At 35.7% G+C, this 26,287-nt stretch overlaps 2 protein-coding genes across 2 annotated transcripts in view; one reads left to right on the top strand and one right to left on the bottom strand.

Annotated features, from left to right (window-relative positions):
* Nucleotides 1-26,287, top strand: part of LOC101741470 (uncharacterized) — a 104,415-nt gene that overhangs the window by 52,519 nt on the left and 25,609 nt on the right. The window contains exon 5 of the mRNA XM_021346995.3: nt 14,614-14,819. Within this exon, the coding sequence (XP_021202670.2) occupies nt 14,614-14,819 (206 nt within the window). The remainder of the gene's footprint in view (nt 1-14,613; nt 14,820-26,287) is intronic.
* Nucleotides 23,690-26,271, bottom strand: LOC101741789 (uncharacterized). Its single transcript, XM_004921757.5, has 3 exons — nt 25,986-26,271; nt 25,795-25,831; nt 23,690-25,158 (listed from the first exon to the last, which is right to left on the bottom strand). Exons 1-3 carry the CDS (start codon nt 26,016-26,018, stop codon nt 23,804-23,806), a joined length of 1,425 nt encoding a protein of 474 aa, XP_004921814.1. The 5' UTR covers nt 26,019-26,271; the 3' UTR covers nt 23,690-23,803.

The raw sequence follows: 26,287 nt of genomic DNA, 5'->3' as shown, positions 1-26,287 counted from the left end.
TTGAATCGTTTGCAAAGAAAATCGAATTAGGAAATCATTAAAAAAACGTTGCAAATTATACATTTTTGAAGTGAAACTTCTTTAGGCGCATGAGGGTAACATTTTTACAGAACGTCACGCAGGTATGCAACGGAAGTGACATCAAACTACTATTGAAATTAAGTACTTGTCAAATGTCAGTAGTAGTAGTTGTTGTATTTTTCCAACTGGAAAGGCAAATGTATCATACCATACGGCCTAATATTTTATATTTTTTTTGTGAAAAATGTTAATAGGAATTGAAATGAAATGAAAAGAATTTGGAACATTAATCAAATAGCATGAAATTAAATTAGTCAATTCAATTGGCAAAATATTAGTCATTTACAATTTAGAAATCTAAACATAATGGTACTGTCAACACTGAGATTTGAGATTGACATTTGACAGACTTTTGGCGGGAACATATCTTCCTTTTTCCCTTCCTCTAAGTCTCGGAAATCTAAAGTTTTAGATTTGTATAAATATAAGCAAGACTTATAAATTAGTTCGCCAAAAAAGTTTCACTTCTGACATGTGTACTTTGTACGCATGCACTTTTTTTTTAGAACGTCACTGAAACAGCAATCCAATGGAAAGAAAAAAGCAATGTCATACAAAACAGAGTTGAGTGATAGAACACGAAGAACAAAGGTCTGTACTTTATAATCCAGTTTAACTATTTTGTAAGCCAAGCGCTTACCCCGACAGCGTTGACTGACAGCGAGAAAAGGATTTAAGTTGCATTTCACTTGTTCAACTCCAGGGAATAGTTGATATCTTATAAGGGATTTTGTTGAGCTTAGGACTGAGAGTGTTTCAGTAAAAGTTATCTCCAAATAACACGTGTAGTGAGTTAGATTTTTTTTAATATTGTCGTTGCTATAATCTATATTATGTGTACCATGTAGGTACTACTCTATCAAGAAAGTACCGGGAAAAGATCAATAAAACAAAAAAAAGTATTTTATTTATTCATCCAAATTTATTTTATTACACTTATAATCAGATCATCAAAATATTTTTAAACACTTTTTCCGGAGTTCCGTCACTAGTTCTCCTTTATTTTCTTTTTATTGCTTCGATGGTTGGACGATCTCACGGCCCACCTGGTGTAAATTGGTTACCGGAGCCCACAGACCTCTCCAGCGTAAATACCGCCACCCACGTTGAGACATGATTTCTGATATCACAGTTCTACAATGGCTGTTCCAGCTTTTAAACCGAAACGATACTGCTTCAGGGCAGGAATAGACGGGTGGTACCTATCCGTGTTCACAAGACGTCCTACCACGTGTATATAATATCTTTTACCAAATGAAAACTGGTGCCACGATGTGGTAATTTGAGTTTAAGAAAAAGAAAGAAGTTGGCTGGAGCCATATCTGAAAATGGTCGGTTGTTTATTGAGTTTTGCGTTGCGGTACGCGGGCGCAGTTTGGGGACGTTCTGCCAGTACGTTTTTTTGGGACTTTAGATGAGACGCGGGTAAAGGTTGCGGGGTGGGGCGGGTTGTAGGCGTCTTAGTCGTAGCGGCATCGGGTTTACCATGGCGATACAGTGGGCACGGCAGTTTGAGGTCGCTGCGACGGGGTAGCGTAGCGGGCTTCGGCGGGCGTGGGCCCTATTTCGTACGAGTTCGTTCATTTTTTAGTAGTAATACCCTTCCATCCCGGGACTCTTGCAAATTTGCCTTTCAGTGGGATCCCTGGTATTGGATCCCTCAGCGTTTGAATGCCGAGTTGTCCGGATAGATTTCGGCGAACTGTAGAGACTACTTGTTGTTCGATGCTGGCGATCGTCGGAAATATGAGCAGATAAAAAAGTCAATTGTAGAGCTTTCGAGCATATGAATTAGAGAACATGCGAGTAGTCTTCGTTGCGTTGTAGAGCATATCCATAAGCAAGGTACAGTATGGTCGGAATGAATGGGAAATTAGGAAACATTAGGAATTAATATTGTATTAAGAATTTTTCTGTGGTGAAATTACATTCCGTTAAAATCGTGACGATTTAAAGACCGACATTATTTGAATATTTTATTATTATTTAAATCATAAGTTTCTTTGGACAATAGAAAACGGAGAAATTTAGCTTAACTAGACCGACAATAAGCATTACAATAAATGGACCAATTTACGATTTTATTATTGTCGCTTTTGATAAATTTAATCTACTTTCACGCTACTATATGCTATAGCGTCTTACTGTGGCGCATTCCTGACAATGTTGAATTGATTTTCCTTCAGCAGCAAATGACTATTCCTGCAGTTTACAATACACATCTGAAGGAATCCTTGATAAGTTTAAGGAAATTCGAATTTTAACTTTAGTGTCATTAATCATCTTTAAGAATGTCATGTATGATACGAGATACGAGAAAAAAAATTACCAGACTGTAGCGTTGGCTCCCTTTGCAGATGATTCGAATACGTATGACAAGTAACTGTTTTATTGATACACCTTTACGACAACATCCTTGAAAACGTTCAATTATTGCAACGCATTATAAATTTAATAATTAGTTAACAGACTATTGGTGGTAGGACCTCTTGTGAGTCCGCACGGTTGGTACCACCACCCTGCCTATTTCTGCCGTAAAGCAGTAATGCGTTTTGGTTTGAAGGGCGGGGTAGCCGTTGAAACTATACTGAGACCCGCGAACTCATATCTCAAGGTGGGTGGCGACATTTACGTTTTAGATGTCTATGGGCTCCGGTAGCCACTTAACACCAGGTGGGCCGTAAACTCGTCCACACACTTAAGCAATAAAAAAAATACACGACCATGTGGATACGTCGGGTTCGCTTCAGACCGTTTCATTTTTCATTAAAGTGTATTTCAAAAAACTCCGTTGCTTCAAATGCCATATCTATCTAAGGAAATCATAATTCACGCCAAGGACTTCATAATACCAGGAAAGAAAACTCGAGAATGCCGTTAAATATCCATGGAGTATCAAGTACAGTTACCCGACTCATTCGTTTGGTAAACGGGTTAGGTCCAAGTCGAGCTCGTCTCGCCCCAAGATTACTGCGACGAAAGTTGTAATAAGTTCCAGGAATTGAACGGCCCAAGTTAGAAGAATATAACGGAAAATTATAGTTTGGTAACTTTATTTATTCTTCGCAATCGTATAATATAATTTGCGTTCATCGTGCTTCCAATACAGTTGTTGTTGTAAGCTCAGGAACTTCGAAAGTACTTGTAAAATAAAACTGTAATCTATATATTAATACGTGAAGGAAAAACTTTGTATCCCTTTTTACGAAAATTGCGGAGACGGAGGAGTATGAAATTTTCCACACTTATAGAGAATATAGAGAAGAAGGGCACTATGCTAATTTTTTTTTAAATAGTGCAATAAAGATATATTTAATCAATAAAGAAAACATTACACACACTACATACCATATATTTAACGCACACACGCATGCATACTATTTATTGTCAAACTTTTGTTCTTGACGTCTGTGGTCAAATTGAGAATAGATTAAATATTGTTTGTCTTTATTAATATTTTTTTATAGTGTAGCCTTGGCGAAATTTGTGATTATAGAAGTATAAAATACAATCATAATAGTGTACAAACTTACAATTCCAATTAATTATAGTCGAATTTCGACTACTGCGGGACCTCTAGTTACTATAAAAGAACATATGTGTAGTTCATACGGGGTAGTAGTAAAACCTTCATAAGTATTGTCTCTAATGAAGAGTAAATTCGAATAATCCCAGCGATTGAAATTTGTTAGGTTCTGTCAATTCTTCTTCTTCTTTTTATCAGCCCACAGACGTCCACTGCTGGACATAGGCCTACCCCGAGCCTCGCTACAAAGACCGGTCCTGCGCTGCCTGGATGTTAGTTTTTGTTGTTAGCTGCGATGTTAGCTTTTGTTTCAATGTGGTGGGTGTACTTAATTTTCTGAAATCTATAGGCTCCGGTATCCACTGAACACCAGGTGGACTGTAAGATCGTTCTTCCATATATTTATACTATAATTGCTCGTTTAAATAGTTATAAGTTATAGTTTAATATACAACTAGAGAGAGTAGGTCACGCACAACTGTCAGTCATAGCGCTAATTATATGAAAAACGTTATATGATAGTTACTTGAAACCACCTTCGCGCCACCTGTCGTACCTTCATAGTACTATGACGAAAAACTTCTTTAGAGTGCCAACAACAACTCTACCAAGCTTTATCATTATCATATGCACATTGGAATGGGAAAAAAAAGAAAAAAGGAAACCATACGAATTTTGTTTATTATACAAACAAATGCTATTTGGCAATATATTCTGAAAATAATCTTGTAAACTTTAAACTAGCTTCTTGAATATTTATAATAATCTAACATATGGTAAAGAGCATTTGAAAATTAAAGAATTTAATTTAAAAATGCCTTTGAAAAATAAAATGTTGCTATTAAGCCTCCATATAATTCAGTGAAATGAGGAGTTTAAGAAAAAAAAAGGAATATTAGACTTAATCGCTGGATCACTATAAATTGCACCAAGCAACCTCAGAATTAGTTTACGCGAAACGTTACCGCCGTAGTCTTCCTGTTGTAGATACAATACCCAGTTTACCGGTTCATCTATTCCCGGATAAGCTTTGTTCGTTTCATATAAAACTTTCTTGTATTTTGTTTAATTTAATAGGTGGACAAGTTCGCTTTGGGTTCATAACGCTGTGACGATTTCTTTTAAATTACACTTTTTTTAAGTATATTTTTGTACGACATAGCAAGGAATTGTTTTTTTTATTATTACTAGATGATGACTGAGCTTTGCTGGTTTTTTTTTTGATAACGCCATCTTTAAAGCGGTTTGTTTCCTTCAATTAAGAAAAATAGTATTATTATTCACCAATAGATGTCGGGAAGAGTTGATTATTGAAAACACGAATAAAACAACATTTTCTGAAAATAAATCGATTTATCGCCCCCGAAATCCCCTGTATTCTAAATTTTATGAGAATCGTTGGAGTCGTTTCCGAAATTCAGATTATATATACGAGTATATACAAGAATTGCTCGTTTAAAGGTATAAGATAAATCTTCAAAATTGTGCATATTTGAAAATAGGAATCTCACATTGTAAGCTCGCATAGGCTACCACCACCTCCTATTTTCACCGCGAAATATTCATGGGCTATTAAAGAAAAGCTCTTGAATTTAGTAATAAAGGTAATTAAATAAACTTCGAACTTAAATTGATTAATCAGATTCTACCCTTTGTGTACCTATAGTTCTGAATCTAAAATCTTGACGTCATTCGCATTCTGTCATTGATTAAGCTTAGTATAAACTTACGTTTATCATTACCATCTATCTGAAGCGGCTCCGTATTTTCTCGTGATAATTTATATGACAATTTTTCGTTTTAAAATTAATCAAAGATGTCTGCAAATTGATATGAAAAAGATACTGGAAATTCGAGCGAACCAAAGCTACTTTACTTCTTTCTAAACCAAACACAGGTTTCACTCAACGTTTGTGTTTGATCCAGAAGATATTTCAATATTCTAAAAAAAAAATGTCGACGCTCATTATGTGTGAGAGTCTCTCAAGTGCCTTGAACGTCATCGTGAAACACTAGAGGCGAGCTATTCGGGGATCCAGTGGTCTCCGTTCAGCACTTGAGCCGCGCAAATGTAGCGATTTGTAATCAAGAAACGAGAACGTATATATTTTCGTGCTGGAATGGAATTAATACGAAAATCGATTATTAGAACACGACAAATTACATTTACAGCTACGTAAACAAACAGTCATTTCTGGAAAATAGAAAGGGCCTAATGCACGGTAATGCTAGGACTAGGATTGCGTCAGCATTGATGACGACACTATTTTAAGTGATCAAGGTTTTTTTCTTTGAAATATGTACTATAATAACAATAAAATACAATGCAATTCAAATTCCACATTATATACGATAATAATATCTAACAAAGATAACACTTCGGTAAGACAGATCGGTTCACGGTTCGGGTATCGTTGGTACAACGGAAGTCCATTTATTACTGGTGATTCTGAGCCGATTGGAACTATATTAATTGAAACTCTCGCTTGAGGATTGCAATTTATGAGCCAGAGGTAGAGAATTAATTGTGTTTCGTCGTCTCATTGAAAATCAAACAGAGCGATAGTGTCAAGATGAAGAGATTGGGCAATAAAATTAAAAGAAAAAGAAAAAAAACATGTGGCACTCGGGAACTGCCGCGGTAAAGCTATTGCATAGCATTCTTTATCAACTTATGCAATTATAATTAGACAATGATAATTTAATATTAAAACAATAATAAAACAAGACCACGCTATATTAAACATTAATAAAAGCAGAACGTTAACTGTCCCCTTCACACTCATAAACTCATAAGCTAGACCGCGCGAGAGAGAGATGGGCAGACTTTTCATGATTCGTATGCAGTGTGACGTCACGCCACGCGCTTATTCACAAACACTACACAAGCGCAACATGTGAATGTGTTGAACGCGAGCTACATGGTAGGCGGAGTGAGGGGTGTAAGGTTTTTTTCGTTACGGAATTTCATGATTCCGCTCTCAAGCCGCGCTCAAGTCCGCGATAAAATCTATGCAATAGTATAAAAATATTCTTATTCAATGTTAGTAAAAATTATCACGTAGTTTCAAATTAAAAATATTATGTACTAATGGCTTACTTAACAGGGTAATCTGATGGTCACAGTTGTGAAAAGCTTCAAGCGTACCCACGTCTAAAGTGGAAACTCATTAAAATTCTCAAGGTGTAATAACAAAGTCTAGAGATGTTTTCAGGCGAAATGACGCTGCAGGAACCTTCAAGTTTTCTAATTAATGTTTTCATGACTGTGCCGTTAATGGCCGCAGTTTTGAACTTACATACTTTAATGTTTGGGTCCGCTTTTACTATTATACTTAATATGAATTTTGCCTTAGTTTATTACTACTGTCATCGGATTGGTGACGTTTCAGAGCATTGTTCAGAGACATGAGATCCGAATCTTTCACTGCATTTTAAAACCAGTTGCCTGCATATATTACTTACCTTTGCATGCCCTGCCTTTACACTCTAATAAGCCATAGTGGCATAATATAGGCAATTTATAACTATCTTTAAAAAAATTATCAGAAGGCCAGATGTGAGTTCGTTTTCCCAACAGAATGCTTTACATTTTTCAAGTGACTTTGTATTAATAGTCACTACACAGTATAAAACAAAGTCGCTTTCTCTGTCCCTATATCCCTATGTATACTTAAATCTTTAAAACTACGCAACGGATTTTGATGCGGATGTTTTTAATAGATAGAGTAATTGAAGAGGAAGGTTTATATGTATAATAACATCCCTTAAATAGTGGAGAAATCAATAACAAATTACATTTTGCGAAGCGAAGCGAGCGCGGGTCGCTAGTAACAAATATAATAGAAGTAAAATACATTGCTAATATCAACGTTTAATTAAATTTAATCTTCGAATTGTTTAAAAAAAACCAATGACAATTGAAAAACAAAACTTCTATCAATTAACTTTCATAATCCAGTTAAAAAGTTTCAATTTCGGAGTAATAAATTGATAGACGTTTAATTAATTCTGAATCGGCCCGCCACCTGCGCTCAGTTTAATTAAGCCGTTTTCGAGGCATGTCAGATTAAAGAAATCAAAATAACACATCATCTGTATAATCTTTATATCTTGGTGTATATGTAAAATAGGGATCGCAGCGCATAAAATAAAAGTTACACTGTTTCAAAATCTTCTGAAATAATAATTAAAAATTAATTAACACTTTTATTAGGTACGCCTTGCTCATTTTTTAATCGTTTTCGCCATCTTCCTATTTCTCTGTCATTCTCTTTTCCCTTTCTGTTTTCTCTCATTCACATCTTAACGTTCCGTTTCACACTCTTTTCATACGTTCCGTTCTTACCAATGCTACATATATATAATTATATAATTCTTCTGTCCTTGTGTGTCCTAGTGAACTCCTCCTCAACGGCTGGACCGATTTTCATGAAACTTTTGTGTGTGTTTCAATGAATTCGAAAATGGTTTATTCACAATCCTGATTCAAAATAGTTTGTAATTTTCCAATTTAAGACCTGTGTACATGACATCTGTTGGAACCGCTATATGTGCAGTATATGTGAATGTTTGCATTTTTGTTAATCGATCTTGGATAAAAATGCCTAAACGAATTTCGATGAAACTTTGCAAAAAAAATTGTATATTATATAAATTATACTGATTTATGTAAACAACATAATCCGACCGTCAATTGTACATAATTACAGTCAAACCTGGGTTAGTGAGTACTGGATAAGTGAGAAAACTATAAGTGAGAGTAATAGCCAGGACCCGTCATTTTAAGCTCCCAAAACCTCTATTAGCGAGAAACAGAAACCTCTGTAAGAGAGAGTCGTTTCACCCTCATGGACCTCCGTAAGTGAGACTGCTACTTGTCTATACCTGTATAAGCGACAGTCGAGCTTTATTTTTTTATATTAATGAGGAGGAACAAATGACAAAACAAATTACAAATTTAACATCTGCTATTTTATGACTCATTCTTAACTTTCGTGGAACTTCCTACCATTGTTTTTGTATTGTTTTCTTGTCAATATTGAACGTATTCTATTTCGTGGAACTAAATAACGTAGTTATTTTATCGCATTCTTTTCGAATGGACACGTGTGCCTGTGTACCGTCCTGTTTGTCGGACTTACTCAGTTTATCGTTAATCAATTGCGACGGAAAGTTCTGTTCTGCATCATGTCAAAACGGAAAATTAAAGTACTGTCATTAAGTGACAAACTTAAAATAGTGAATGCGTTTGAATCCGGAAAATCGCGAATAGAAATTCCGAAGGTGCATTAGCGAGAAACTCGGGTTAGTGAGAAACCTCTATAAGCGAGAATGAGATTGTGCTCCCTTGAACTCTCGCTTATCCAGGTTTGACTGTATGTCGACTGCAATAATACGACAGTGCGTTCTGTACTTTGTTATTTGACGTACCAAAACATATGAATATCGACTTAAAAATTAAAAAATTTACCTCAAGAGAAACTTTGGGGCATGTTTATTCATAAATGTATTTCACATATTTTCAAAGAATCAATCGAACCTATCTATCGAACTCTGTTAAATGTTCGAATATTTGGGTCCACGTGTACGCGTTTCTTGTCACGTGTGTGAATTTTCATTATCCATAAAACAGTGGATAAGCGAAGAATAACTTGAGACGTTGAAAATATTATACTGCAAATAACAATTTTTGTTTCATATAAAATCATTAGTTACATGCATTTTATTTTCCCTGTCTACTGTGATGATATCACGTCATTTCCGATCCTCCCGATCCACTAACGGTGCTTTTAGGTACCTCAAGCAACGGTCATCGTTCTGGTCGAACCCGTCACTTGCGACGAAGCGCTCGACGAGTAAATTAAGCCACAGACAGACACAGCCCAATGAGTTTCTCGCCGGATCTTCTCAGTGTGTCGTGTTTCCGATCCGGTGGTAGAATCTGAATTCTGCGAAGCACGGTTCTTGCTAGGGTTCGTGTTAGCAACGTCGTGAGGTTTGAGCCTCGTGAGCTCACCTACTAGTTAAGTTACGCTGAAATAGTCTCTCAAGGGTATGATGATATGAAAATAACAATAGTTTAGCTCACGCGTTCAACCTGAGTGAATTGCTAACACTGACCCTAGCAAGAACAGTGTTCGATCGAAATCGGGACGCATTGGATGGTTTTCTTAGTGGTTTTCGTCTATGGGATAAACAATCGATTAATTGTGATACAAATTATTATTATTTTTATATCAAAGGTTAATGTATTAATGTATTAATGTATAATTATCCCCATAAATTAATTAGAAAGTGAAGAGAATCCTCGAAAGTTAAAATTCTTTAACAAAATAAAATAAAAGAGGTTAAGTTCAATTACTTTTTTTGTAAATTGCACTTAAATAAAAAAAAATAGTAACTAATCTAGGAATTTAATTATCGAATTTAAGAACTGTTTTTGATTGAAATGTGTGTGTTCATTGCTAAAGCTGTCTATAATCATGTATTAGAAGAATGTATATTTTATGCCCTCTTTTGTATATAAAATTAAAATATATTATATATAAAAAATAAATGTACGTAAAAATCGAAATCATGTAGAATTCTAAATCCAAAACAAAGCTTCTAACTGCGTAAATATTTTCAAGAGAACATTTTAAATGAAAGAAAGCAGATAATACTTAAGAGAGATTGACTGTGGGTCCAATAATTAATATTCAATCCTAAGCAGCTCAGAATAAGACTCAATTTTCTAAAATAAATCTTGTACGTTAAGTGCACGTGAACATAGCGGTTCGCGCACGAGCGGTGACCGGCCGACCCTTCACTCCCAGCTGACGAAGCCTAATGTGTTTTTGTTTTACGTAACATTAAAAAAAAAAAGTTTATTTACGTTTAATTACGTACACTGTGAGTATATCTGACGTGTACAGTCAAAAACAGAAACGGTCCAATTATTGTTTCGTTTCTTCATCTGCCTTTTGATTAAAATACTTTTTTTAGGATTGTAGGATTACTGGTGGCCCAAAGGCCTTTCCAGTTTCACCAGGACAGATGAGTGAGCAAAGGCTCAGCCAAGAGGGGTGGGATTTGCTAATTTGGGACTCCGAAGGAGACCTAACAAGTCAAGAGCAGCTGTTTCCCGAATCTAATACCGGATCGGAATCGTAACCCGCTGAGAAGATCCGGCGAGAAACTCAGCGAGCTGATGCATGGGTTAGGTTGCACGTCGACCTCTTCGTCGAGTTCGACGAGTACGGTTACCGGGGTCCCTAAGCCTGCTCCCAGTGTTAGAGCTGAAGGCGTCTAAGGCGAAGGTTATTGGATCTGATGGATCCGTAAGGACGTGTCTAGGGCGTCGACGGTGACTGGCTCCTATGTAATCAGGATTCGGAGAGTAGTCAGCGGCGGCAACGATAAGGCGATTATCATGACGCATAGCCTTATCGAAGTACCGTTACGACGCTGACTTCATGTGTTTCCGGATTGATTCGAGGCCCAGGTCGTCGTGTAGGTCAACGTTCCTCACGAACCACGGAGCTCCGACGGCTAACCTGAAAAAGCGGGATTGTAGGGATTTGAGGGTCTCTGTGTGTGTGCGGGCCGCGTGAGGAAACACCACATTCGTTTAAATCATGACGGGCCTTATGCAAGTTTTGTAAAGTGTCACCTTGTTCCGAAAGGACATTTTACTCCGCTTACAGATCACGGGGTAGTTAAAATACTCGTATGCTACCAGTTCGACTAAAAGTTATTAGTCCGAATTGCATTTTTCCTAAGAAACTGTCTATTCGGTAATTGGATCGTGTGGTATGCCGCGATTTGCTAACCGGATTTACTTTAAATTTACACATTAAAATCATTCCAATATGAATTAACATACATAATTAAATATACTAAAATCTAATAAGTAGATAATAAATCATATTAGAATCCATTACAGATTACGTTGAGGTTCAATGAACTCTCGAAGGGTCTTAATCAATATGGCTTTTAGTTTGAGCTTTCATTGTTATAATTAAGAAAACATTGAGTGTTTGTATAAAGACCGTATTTTGAGAAATTGTTGATGAATTTTAATTATTGAACGATCGAGTTAGAATGCTTTAGTTAGAGAAAAACCGGATGCAATTGATTAGCGGAGAAAAGCGCTTACGTAATTTTAATGTAATTTTTAATTAAAAATTACGAAAAAACACGTCTTCTCCTAAGGCATATTATTTAAAAGCAAAAAATTTGATCGCCATTAATTAATCAATTATTAGCTATTTTATCTTGTTGTTCCGATTATAATTATTTGTGTATATAATTAATTGTATAATTATCATGTTGTATTTGTTATTTTAGCTGTTCTATACACACTCATTAATTTTAATTATTATTCTCATAATCCTCTCGCAGGTCTGCTGGAAGAGATTTCTTAAAGAAATAAGCAGTGCCTTTGTACATAATTTTTCTATTACTCTGTACTATGTCTTCTTTTCTGTGTGTATATAAATAAATTAGTAAATAAAATAAAATAAAAATTATAATAATTGTTCATTTATTGATATGAAAGAACAGTTGTTGCTGTAAATTACTATTTGAAAAACGGAAATGAACATCCGACCACATGACTCTACAATTGAAATATATTGAACCTATTAACATTAAATTTGAATTGAAAACTAATTTTGCATTATTATAAGGTTTTTGTTTTCGAATATTATTGGAACAGTCCTATGTCAAACAATCCTTTATTAGTACAGAATTATCGATACTTAGTACATTAAGAGTTTATCGGCGATCATATACAACGTAAATGCCGCCTACTCTCACAACGGCTGCCCCAACCTTCAAACCGGAATGAATTACTGCTTCGCGGCAGAAATGGGCGGTAATGTGAGATCAAAAGGCGTCCTACCAACGGAAATAATGTAAACTATTCACACTTGAGTCGTCTATTATCAAAGGTGGCAATCTGTGCATTTGGACAAAAAAATGTTATTGATATGTCAATACAGATTGATTTGAATATAATCGTCTCCTTCAAAGAATACGGTTCAAAACCTGCATTAAATAAAGGTTAATAGTTAACCTGTTATTTATGTAAGATGTCGTTCCGAAGAGTTTTGTGACTGCCAATGGAATACAAAGTCAATAATTCGTTTTTCTGATTTACCAATAATTATTCAAAGGTCAGATTGCCGGCTTTGATAATAGTCGACTCACTTAACACACAAAAATAAGTTTCAATTTCGAGTAGATTCAAAAAGCATGACTACGGCCTGCTTAATTTTTCTACTGCCTGTTTGTTTAACAGTTCTCATTCGGTTCGGGACTGTATCAATACAAGGACCCTTTTCGTTTACCCTACTCCGTGATCCATACCTAGTATACGAACCGCCCAACTCATTGTGAATTCAGCGAGCGCCGTCTGGCACATGACACGTGGCGGAGATGGATACTAGCTCGCCGGCACTCAGTGTATTAACTTTGTGAGCGACTATAGACCTAGTCCGTGAATTCGTTTTTGATAAACCTTGAGAACATAAACATGGCGTCGGTTTTACATTTCACAAAAATTCTCTTTGTGCAATTTAGAGAACGTCTTATTAATAAACTAGCTTTTGCCCACGACTTCGTCCGCGTGGAATAGTTCACAAATAAAGCTTTATTTTAGAACAAATATGGTTAGCATAAAAAACGTTATAGTGAGCCAACCTTAACGTATAGACATATGCTGTCGCCGACTTTTTTTTAGATCTTTTAAAGGGGAACAATTCTGTCATACATTATTTTAGCGAAACTTTAACCGTTTCTGCAGTGCACGCAGCGGAAGCTCTCAAAAGGGAAAAAATCCCAATTTTGAAATATTCTTTATTGGTGATCCGCTTGTATTGGTCTTAGCGTGATGTTATATAGCCTTCCTCGATAAATGGGCTATCTAACACTGAAATAATTTTTCAAATCAGACCAGTAGTTCCTGAGATTAGCGAGTTCAAACAAACAAACTCTTCAGCTTTATAATATTAGTATAGATTAATTAGTGGTCCTGAACTAGAAAAAAATGCTGGGTGGCTTAAAAGAGACGCCCGGTACATTCGGAGCGATCGACTGTACCAACATGGGTAATGGCATGTGAGCCCATACGGGTAACACCACCCTGCCTATTTCTGCCGTGAAGCAGTAATGCGTTTCGGCTTGGAGGGGCAGCAGTTGGTGAGCCTTGAGCTGGGCTGTCGATCTAGAACAATAAAAAACCTGTACAGTATATTCCATTGTGATATTGAAAATAAATACTTAGGAATACTCGACATCAAGTACATTCCATTGTGATATTGAAAATAAATACTTAGGAATACTCGACATCATGTTTTGACATTACGAAACTAAAATGTTTAACAGACAGCAAATTTCCCAAATCCCTGTAAGTACTACTGCTACTAATAATTCTAATAGTCGAAACATTTTCGAATATCAAAATTCTGCTGAAATTTCAAACTCAAACAAATTACCGAACCCTGAGAACGGTTGATCTTGTTCTAACATCCTTTAATAGCGTAGATGAGTAAACTAGCTCCCGGTCTGTGACGTGCAATCACTACTAATGTGGCTATCGGGGCCCATGACTTAAATGCCACTGTCCGCCGTGAAGTCTCAGTCCCGACAACATTGGGACAATTGGCTAAATGGGTTATTCCTTTTTTATAGGCTTTATTTGTCGGCTGCTCTGAGTAGAGCAATAAGTAGCCCTTAACTGGGCTATATGTGTATCCTATCGACAAGATAATTTATATATGTATACCTAGTACTTCGGGGGAAAATTGCGCTCGTGTTTGGCCTTTCCATTTCTGTGATTGTAATTACTTAATAAGTAAGATGCTTACTTATTTAGATACGATATGTAAATTTCGACGATAAATAAAATTAGGCCTTTATTATAATAATACAAAGTCTTTGAGATCTCTTCCGCAGCCATTTTAAGGATTTTTTTAGGAACTAGTGATCGACTTTTGACTAATAATTGATTTGTCCACCAGGATGCATCAGGAAAATGCTTGGCGACACAAAAATACCTGGTGAAGGAAAGTCCGGAGATGCTGGCCATTGCCACTTGGACGGGGCAGGTGCCGAAACGACCTGCGCTGCCGCTGGGAGCCAAAGTCTCCCAACTCATGGCTTTAGGATCTAGACGCGATCCTGGCAATGTAGTGTGGATGTTGGCTAAGTCAGATGCTGAAATGAAGTAAGTACATTTTCACTTCGATAGGGTCATAAATGTAAGGTTTTAAAATATTATCTGTCTGTGTGTTTAATAACCAAAAATGCTCGATTTTATATTAGAAGAATTTGGGATGAGTACAATACTATTTTATTTCGGGTCGCATAGAGGGCAAGTGCGCCGTGGGCAGAACACCAGCCAAATGGTCAGATCTAGTAAGGGAAGCACTAAGTGGTAGTCTGTACTATGCGATTCATGCCACCCATGACCGAACACTGTGGAGGAACGTCACATATGGTCGTGATCTTCAGCAGTGAGGGAACGATATAGAAAAAGACAATACTATCAGAAACACCATTAACGGACTAACTTAATGGTTGTATAAGATACGTATTTTGCTAATTGTATTGTATTTGGCATTCCGTAAGCTTTTCATATTCAAACGTAACCGTGACTGTCCGTAATTATCCAAAATAAAATAAATAAATTATACAGTTCTGAAAAATTGAAAACCACACTCCAATCGCAAGCCTAACTAAAAAGTTAATAAATCGTTGTTTGATATGAAACATCTATAGACGTACGTCAAAATATATTGCGACTGCTTCTGCAAGCGACTGTTTCTTAATATTAATATTTCGAAGTCATCGTAGCCTAAAGGATAAGATGCCCGGTGCATTCGTATCTAGCGATGCAACGGTGCTTGAATCCCGCAGGCGGGTACCAATTTTTCTAATGAAATACGTACATAACAAATGTTCACGATTGTGTTCACGAATTTTCAGTAATGCATTTCAGTTTGAAAGGCGGGGTAGCAGTTGTAACTATACTGAGACCTTAGAACTTATATCTCAATGTGGGTGACGCATTTACGTTGTAGATGGGCTCCAGTAAACAACAGATGGGCTATGAGCTCGTACAACCAACTAAGCAATAAAAAACAAAACAAAATTAATTATCATTATGCCACATGAGTTTCCTGTCGTAAACTATCCTCATAAACGTCTATACATGAGCTTCACAAGGCTATCAGCTTAGGTAGGAAAAAAAAAGTACATGTACAAAATAATATCAATGTTTCACATCTGCCAGCCTTCCCGCAATGGCTCATTAATTTTAACCTAAACGACACTGACCAGTACATATTATAGATCGAATTAAATTTTGTTATTGTCATTCGTCCTTCGTAAATATGCAAAACTTCATGTTTATCGGACGTATTGAACTTAGAAATTACATTAAAAGATTCCCTAGATGGATGTGTAGATAAAGGCCATTTTAGAAAAGTATACTTCAGCTTTGTGACGAATGAGCGCGTCTTGGTATATCGGTCTTACCGATCTACGTCACAGCCCAATCAAGCGTATATTCTTGAAGGGTTTCATTTGCTCAAGGTCTGGAAACTTCGACCATTTGTCACAAACTGAGACGAGGCACGTTGTTATGTAACCAGGTTATAAGTGCAAAGGGTTGTTTATTATTAATTCAGAATCACAAATTAAAATCACTACATAGTATAAAACAAAGTCGCTTTCTCTGTCCCTATATCTGTCTGTCCCTATGTATGCTTAAATCTTTAAAACTACGCAACGAATTTTGATGCGGTTTTTCTTAATAGATAATGTGATTGAAGAGGAAGGTTTATATGTATAATAACATCCATTAAATAGTGGAGAAATTAATAATAAATTACAGTTTCCGAAGCGAAGCGAGGGCGGGTCGCTAGTTATAAATAAAAAAGTGAACTGTTTATTTCATAATGAATTTGTTTTTAAGAATTGCACTATATATACAAATAATGATTGTCATAAAATAAAATACTTACGCTGCTGTGTTCTTCATAATTAGTTAACTACATTTATCAAATACACATAATAATTTAAATACATATAAAAGTACAAAAATCGTGATGACAACTCTTATGATTTATATTGAATTATTCATAAAATTACATAAGCGTGGAGAATACGGATTTGGAGAATAAAGATACGCACATATCGATCAAGAGAAAAGATAACATATCGATGTTAATAGAGGAGCCTCCGGCCTGATTCTTGGTGACCGAGCAAACTCTCATAGACGACAGCATTGTCAAGTCATTCCCCCATCATCTCTCTTTTTGCCACTGGAGATTAATGTTTCACAGCACTTAGGGAATAATGTGGTTGGAATGTTATTCGAGAGCTCTATGGCCTATGGCAGAAATTTTGTCCTGGAAATAGACTGGAATGAATGCAGCAATTCCAGTAAGAGTGTAATCCACTCAACCATTTATCAGATCACGCCCTGTGAAATATACATAGCAAATATAACAAAAAAATATTCGTTGATATACTTTAAATTTCGAGGTAACGCTACAACACATGTTTCCGTGTATTTTAACAAGTATTAAATCCAGGAATTGTTAGCAGGAAATTTGCAGAACATTCTCGACCCGATGGAATAGTGATCGGAAATATTATGATTATTAAGGTGTAGCCCCCATAACTATAAAATGTTAATAGTTTATATTAATTCACGATATACCAAAGTAAAATTCTTTAAGACCAAATTATTTGTTTCCAAACAACGAGCCTGATAATTGGCGCCATTACCAATTGATATATACATGTAATTTCCTTGCTAGCTCAGAGTAAAACAGAGATAAATAAAATTACATTATATGGTGTTGTTATTTTCAATTGAAAGGATAAAAATTATTAAGTAAATAAAAAAATGAAACTAATAATTCAGCAAATGATACTTATCAATAAAATTTAACCTTGGAAGTACCACAAAGGATCAAGATTAAGTATGATTCTAGTTCCCGCCACAAACGAGCCTACATTTACTGAAGCACCCAATCGTGTATAATCTACATCCGTTCTCGACAATTATACTCCATTAAGAACGAGCTCAAGTTCTTAATATTTAAGTTTCGGCCTTGGACATTGTATCGAGACGTGGCGAGAAGAGATTCGAGAATTATTATTGAGTAGAGAGTTTCAATGATCTTTTTTTGTTTCCAAGCTATTAGTTGGTAGCCTATGGGGCCATTCTAGCTTCGCGCGGACAAGTAGGTGAGCTCAGGGGCTCAACCTGATTTGCTAACACTAGCCCTAGCAATAGCAGTGCTTCGCAGAATCTACCACCGGGTCAGAATCGCGACCGACAGACTGAGAAGGTCCAGGCAGAGACTCAGTGAGCATAATTAAAACTAGAGTTCGCTAAACGATCGATATTCGACCAAAATTATCTCTCAAAGGCTGAGATTTATTTTATGTATTACATTTCTCATTTGTTTCGTCATTGCCACTTTGAAAAGCAAAAACAGACCATGTCCAAAAAAAATATGATAACACTGAAGCTTGGAAATCGGTCATAAGCAATAAAACCGCTTGACAAATAGAAAAAAGATGTGTATGAAAGGTAACTTTTTGGATTTTAAAAACTATGACTAATCCAGCTGTTTTTCAATCATATACCAATCTCTACTAAGCAGAAAAAAAGAAATCGATTAACAGATTTACTTTGATTAAAATCTTAAAATTAATTTTTTTCATTGCAGATTTTTTTGTTTAAAGATAAAATACTACAAATTTACCCAGCGTAGAGTTGGTTGTTTATTGTCCGAAATCGGATTTAAAGTTAAGAGGAAAATCGGGTGCCGGGAAATTCGTAGAACAGATTTTAAGATGAGATGCGGGTCTCATCGTCCCTATGTCGAAATCTACATTTCATATTTTCTTGGTTTTCCTCCAAAACTAACAACCGCTTCTAATATTATTTTCATTAGGAATAAATTTCGCTATGTTTTAATGCTTTTATTTTGTTTGCTCATAAAATTTGTTACAGGAGATTTCTGAAAATATTAATCTATTGTCAGCGGTATATAGATGTGTTGTAAGAATAAATCTAATATGGGATTGCATATTTTTCTCGTGAAGTCTTCAATTATATATTAGTTATCTCACCACTCGTCACGCTGGCGATCATACTCTTACATTTTACTTGGTATATTGTGTATTTTCCCGTCATTTTTCGATCTAAACTTCCATCTATCAGTATTTTAAATTTCAAAAGGAAATCGAATACAATATAACAGGCTAATGTAATTGAAGTGTTCGTAGCTTACCAATATCGAGTAATTCAGTTTTGCCGTAGGCTGGAATCTCAATATCTTAAGGTGGTTGGTACTTAACTACTACCTACACATCCAGTATACATAAGTGGTTCATACAGCTCATTATGTGACATTTAGGTTTAGGTGTGGTGGTTCGCTACTTATTAGTATCGTAATAATAATTCCTTCATCGTTAAGTCGTTCGTAAACAAGTGTACTTCTAACACTACACTGAAGTTCAGTGAAGCTATAGGTTTACTATGAATTTTTGACTTACCTACCAAAATCGAACTTAAGCATAACTTCACCCTCTATATATGCATGGCCCGTTATCCATTCGACCACGGTTGGAATAATAGTAGATCCTTACCTAATAAATTGCCATTTAGTTTAAAGAAAGTTAGTAATTTTTTTATTACAATTTTTTTTATTTCAATAAATCATAATAATTATGTACCCATAGTATAATAGATGCATCTCTGCCGGTGCTTGAAGGGTAATTTTTCAATACTTTTCTTGAAGAAGTCACTTAAGCGGGAGCCGACAAACTCTTCAAAGGTATTTTGTACTGCCTCTAGGATATTGAATTTTTTCCCTGTCATGAAGTTGGTCAAACTGTAGAAAAAGTAGAAGTCTGTCGGGGTGATTTGAAAATAGAACTCTATATTTTTAAAATAAATTTAATTTTAATTTAGACTTTATTGCCAGCCATATATTACATTCCAAATGGCCAGTATTGATAAGCATCTTCGTAGGTTTTACCTAAGTATTATTATATATTTTTACAATTTTTTCACTGTTTCAACCTCACTATGGCATCAGTCTAAAATATTATTAAAGCAGACACCAAAAACCACCCCGCTAATAGATTTAGTCCTTCCACGCTTCAAGAGCCATTTGTTTTTATAACCACAAAACTGTCACTATGAGCTAAGTTTCATCAATTTATGAGTACATCAAAACAATTGCAAATTTCTCAGAAGATGTTTTGATTTAGACTTATTTAGTTCAAAATTTGGTAAAACTAATGAATTTAGTTTTTTTAACTTATCTATTAAAAATAACTATGTCTTTATTTGTTGTAGTCCACGGACATACACAACATGATTGGCCTTAAAGCCAGCTCGCTAATTTTTTTAAGATATCATATAATCGTAATCGTCGTCGTGGTCTTAATAATTCGACCAGACGGTTACCGGTTGAAGTTTCAAGCCCTTGCACCCCTCAAACCGGAAGACATGACTGCCTTGGGGTAGAAATACGCAGGACAGTGGTATAAATACCCGTACGTACTCACAATACCAGTGTTTTTGTCTCAAAGTAGGTAGAGGCAATAACTAACCCAAGACGTGGTACCAGACCCAGTTGGACCGAGCGACTGAGCAGTAGACTGACGAAGTCACCACCAGTAAACTCCTCTCCAATGCATTCTCGTCACAATTACTGTCTAAACAGGTACAGGTCTAAACCAAACGCGCGGTCGTTCCGAGGATGGATTGCAATCTTACCTGCCCATTTTAGAGAGTCAAAAAGAGAAAAGAGAGAGAGAAAAAAAGAGCATTCTAGAATGTGACCAGAACAACTACAATAACATAAATGATTATTAATTTTGTTAACATTCTTGAATAATAATAATCTTCCGGGTTCTTGAAGAGACCGTTAATGAATTCACATGAATTTTCATTCGAATTCTCTTAAATTTCTTTTGTTTGGGTTACGCCTAAAGAAACTGCTCGAATATTTAAATCCATCTTTAATACAATACAAATTTGAAGTCTGAAAATTAAAAGTCGAGAAATACTAGTAAGTAGTCTCTGTAACTACTAGAGTGTAGTAGTGTCTAAAGAATAGAGCACAGTTTAATATTTCAAACCACTACCCTGCCTGTGTCTGCCGTGAAACAGTAATGCGTTTCGGTTTGAAGAGCGGGGCAGCCGTAGTCAAAAGTGAGACCTTAGAACTGATGTCTCAAAGTGGCTGGCGGCATTTACGTGGTAGATGTCTATGGGCTCCGGTAACCACTTAACATCAGGTGGGCCGTGAACTCGCCTACCCAAATAAGCAATATTTTTTTCATAACATATTTGTATTTAAATATATTTAGTTTCATTGAATATTTTCGTGGCACATTTACTTATACCAAGAGTACAAATGGTTTTTTTTTTGTGAATTATCGATTCGCATTGTCGTTGGTAAGTAAACAGTTAAAGTAATTTTAAATGTATTTAAAATTTAATCAAGTGTTTTAACATAAAACTTGTAACTTATAGTGCAAATATTTATTCAAATTCTGAATTCAGATTGGCCAAGATTATTAAATAAATATGTAATTTATGTTTGTAATGTGGTTGTAAAATTCAGATAAAGCCTTGATCTGGTATTTCGGTCAGATATCAGAATTACTCATAGTACTTACAATGCTGTTCGATTTAGGGGCCGTCCTTACGGATCCATCAGATCCAATAACTCTTGCATTAGATACCTTCAGCTCTAGCACTAGGAGCATGCTGAGGAACCCCAGTAACCGTACTCGTCGAACTCGGCAAAGAGGTCGACGCGCAACCTAACCCATGCATCAGCTCGCTGAGTTTCTCGCCGGATCTTCTCAGCGGGTCGCGATTCCTATTCGGCAACAGATTCATTCGCGAAGCAGTTGCTCTTGAGTTGTTAGGTCTCCTTCGGAGGCGCTCGGGCAGCTGTTAGCAAATCCCACCCCTTCTGGCTGAACCTTTGCTCGCACACCTGCCCTGGTCTTCAATCGCAAAAAAAAAATTTAGGGGCGGTAAAAAAAAATTCTAAGCTCGACGCCCCTAATCTGTATTTTTAGCAGTCGACTTTCTTGCATCGTAAAAATTCATTTAAACGAGATATATGTATTTCGTCTGTTCGTTCAGTCTTCACTTTTATCAAAAAATAATTATATGCAGCCCAGCGTTTTCGGCCTATTACTTACTACAAATTTTATAGCCCCAATGGTTTGATTAATATTCTAAAATATTTTTTTTTTAATTCTCGCATACTTATATACCCTGAATAGCCAAAGAATCATTATTAGTTAGAATCATTTGACCTTCATTAATTAATGTACTGTCATAATTTTATTTATTTACAATAAGGGTTAAGGAATAAGAGGAACTGTGGATAGGACTGAATGCTATGTTGGCAAGTGATGAAGAATTTGTAGTCGTTTAAGTAAAACAGTTTTAATGAAGACAATGTCGCGGGAACCACGGAATTTAAGCAACTAATAAGATGATAAAGGTGCTTACAAAGGTCATACGAATGTGCTGCAGACCACTTCGAATCGATCCGGTCATCGTTCTCGTCGAACCCGTCGCTTGCGACGAAGGACTCGACGAGTAAATTAACCCTCAGACACAGCCCATTGAGTTTCTCGTCGGATCTTCTCAGTGGGTCGCGTTTCCGATCCGGTGGTAGATTCAGCGAAGCACGGCTCTTGCTAGGATTCGTGTTAGCAACGTCGTCAGGTTTGAGCCCCATGAGCTCACCTACTAGTTAAGATTACGCTGATATAGCCTCCCAAGGCAAGTTTAGGTAGGAAAAAAAAATCTAATCGATTGCTTTGGAATGAAATATGTAGAGGTGTTCGATCAGTCACGGACATCAAAGACATGATGTGACCAACTTCCTGTTTACTTACCTTTAACAAAAGGAACCGTTCTCTTTGGCTTATAAATCGAGATACGAAACGGCTTTTTGATTATACCTCTTTTATTAAAGGAAGAATTACGCAGGTACGTTCTAAGAGGGCTGTCCTTACCTCTACATAATAGGGTAATATCAATAAAACAATCCCTATTGTTTTCACCGTGATTTACTTAGAGTCGCCCCACACTTAATAGCCCTGTTATTTATAACTTTTTTTATTTTATTTCAAAGTTTTTTATTTATTTTTTTGTCTAATCTAGTAAAAGCATCATAATTTGACGTACAGAACCTCTCATTCTCAAGAACGATATGATAAGATAAAGAAACACATAGGGATATTATAATATTAACTAATGATATTCACGTATGGGAATGAAGCCGTCATGGCCTAAACGATAACAAACCCGGTGCTTTTATATCGAATGATGCGACTGTGGCGTGCTCTAATATGATTATTTTTTTTAAAGCAACACTTTTTTCGGGGGCCTTGATTGCTGATTCATATACGGCATTATAAGCTTCAGCATATAGATGTAAACAATACACGCCAAACCACAGTAAAAAGAGAGGCTACTTTTAAACTTAGAGTCGCAATTTCTTATTTCGAAAAACGATTTAGCTATGGATGTTTCGCGGTGGAAACAACCAGTATATGTATATATAAGTTAATGCCATGAGTGCGGGTTCACAAAACTTCTTACCGCCTATGATAACTAGTGTCGGAATAAGACAGCGGCCAACATGAAATGTTATGCTTCTGTTTGTTCCATTGGGTGAACACCTAAACTAGACACACTGTAATGAGACAAACTATTACTGGTGGTAGAACATCTTGTGAGCCCGCGCGGCTAGGAACCGCCTGCTTCACAGCAGAAATACCCTGCCTATTTCTGCTGTGAAGCAGTAATGCTTTTCGGTTTGAAGGGCAGGGCAGTTGTAAAAACTGTGTTGTTGTACTGTAAAAACTGAGACCTAAGAGCTTATGTCTTGAGGTGAGTGGCGACATTTACGTCGTAGGTGTCTATGGGCTCCGGTAACCACTTAACACCAGGTGGACAGTGAGCTCATCCACCCATGCTATAAATAAATAAATGAATTCGTTGTTAATAATAATTACAAGCAATTAATGGCAAAAACTATATTTATTTAATTCAGATTTGATTTTTCGAAATATATTTTAGTGTTAAATTTAACTTACTGTTTACCATTTTCATTCTACTGAACCTGTGTTTGTGGATTATGCATAAGCAAACGCATGAACACCTGTTTCTGGCTTGGTATGTATTATTCCTGAATTATCACCCGAATTCAATTGAACAGGAGTTAAAGGACCGTGCCCTACAAATCCACTACCACCATATCCTCCAGCTTTTACGTTGCTTCCACTATGAGCATAAGCAAAAGGCTCATTGGATAGGAACTGCGAACCAATGTTTTTATAATTTCTGTAATGTTTGGCCTCTCGGTTAACATTCACATGAGGATGTTCCGATCCGGTCTGAAATACTTTTACACTGTTTCGTTGTTGCAAAGGATGTATTGCTTCATAACTTTTTTGTTCAGTGTTTGCCTGATTTGTTTGAACAGGAGCCGATTTTGATGATTCAACTGTAATGGTTTTCACTTCTTCAGAACCATCTTCATAACTTTCAGATGTGTCATCATCGTCATTATCTTCGAAGTCGTCGCCAGGACTAGCTTTTTCTTCATCATTATTTACTGTTTTAGATTTTCCTACATCAATGCTCTGTACATCGACTTGTGATGTTTCTGATTTTTCGGAATTATTATCATCGCTGCCACCAAACTTTAAGGTACCTTTTGAAATAGAATCAAGAACAGATTCAAGATGATTTTTTAACGAGCCATCATTGGGTATCTTTGACAGAATTTCTTTCTCTATCACTGATCCCAGAAAAGCAATAAATGAAATACCCACTGTGACTGCTTCAGCTGCTAATGCTAATGTTGTAGAAAAATCTATTTGTGGTAATTTAATATTGCATAGAGCATCGGTAAAGTTTTTCACTATAACTTTGAATTTTTCTTTTGCAACCTCATGTGATGTAGCAATATTTTTTAGAATATCTTGAATTTTTCCCTTAATACCAGTCCCTAAATTAATAATATGTTTTAAGGTTTCTTCACCTTTCTTACTTAAAACATATTTTGCCTCAGAAATGCCTTTAACGACTTCTTCGGTTTTATCTCGTAGAAGATCTTTGGCTACTGAGACACCTTTTTCGATAGCTTTCGCTTTGTCTAAAAGTATTCCTTTCGATTTAGAAATATCTACTTTAACAGTATTTCCAAACTGTTTAATTATATTCCCCACAGATGATAAATCAGTCACCTTTTCTAATGTATCATGAAACGAATCGAGGTGTTTTGAAACTTTATTCTCTTGGTTTCCCGTTGCTGCAGAAACCTGATAAATTAGATCATCCAAAATTGGTCCACCTAACTTTACGGTTTTTACATTTGTGTCGGTTTGTTTAGCGCTATCATGTTCTTGAGAAGCACCAAGAACAGCTTCTGCAATTTCTTGATGAAGATCGTCCCCAGTCTGCGCGTCGCTAGCGGGAGCAGTATCTGTATTCGAAATAACCGCAGCTTAAGCTAATTAATTTAAAATTAAGACAATAACAAACATAAAGACTTTGATCTTTGAGACACCAGAACATCAAAAGCCTAAGCTTGGATTAGCTTTTTGAAGTTTTTTTTTTTTTTATAATTGACTAATAGCATTTTGACTGTACCACGATTTTACCAATAATTAAATAAAAGTATTCGACATTTTATATCAGATAACAACGAAAATATACAATAATTTTCGATAGTTAAATAATAAATAATTCGATACGAAATATGAAAATTTGTTCCTTTTCCTGAGATTTTGTCTAAGACATTAATTGAAATCTTGTAACTAAAATGGTTAAAAAAAAATTATACATATCGTTTGAAGTTGGGGTCAAGAAATTCTGCATAGTTCGTTATATTTTCATTTCATTTTTTCTTTTAATGAATGAATGCTAATTTTGAATGAACAATATTTAATTGTTTTGGTTTAATTTAAAAAAAACACTTCATATTTTAATTAATCTAGAAGCCTTATTTCTAGTCTGTCATAAATGTTGCATTTTAATATCTGTATTTACACTTTTTTCAATATATTAGAATGTGTGTGGATTAAATAAAGTAAAATTCGTATATTTAAATTTAACTCACCGTGCTCTGCTATCGTGGGAACCGCATTAACAATTTGCTAAAATAACAACAAATTCACTATAAAACACAATAATATGTGATTTTAAAAATAACGTAAAGGTGTGATTTAACTTTTAATGATTTAGTAATTTATAAAAAATATAAAAAAAAAATCATAAATCACTTAGTACGATTAGTAGCAAAAATCTTACCAAAATGGTAAAAAGAGCCGCTGCCACCTTCATCGTTCCAGAGTCTTTAACAAAATGGATAAATACCAAGTCGTCATTCGTAATTTATACTTATATTTAACTGTCTCATTTTATATGATACCGCAACGTGTGTAAATATTAGGCGTGTATGTACCTATCTTAATAATTTTAATCCGTTGATGTTTTCTCTCGAATTTATTTTGAGGTGGATTTAAATAAAGAGCGCGTATCATAACTAGCACATATACATATCTATATATTTTTTCACCGAATCCAGCAATACCCTACGTCACACACATGAC

The sequence above is a fragment of the Bombyx mori genome, chromosome 25 (genome assembly GCF_030269925.1).
Source record: "Bombyx mori chromosome 25, ASM3026992v2".
In the NCBI taxonomy this organism is placed as follows: domain Eukaryota; kingdom Metazoa; phylum Arthropoda; class Insecta; order Lepidoptera; family Bombycidae; genus Bombyx; species Bombyx mori.
This window is presented reverse-complemented; position numbering and strand designations above follow the sequence as displayed.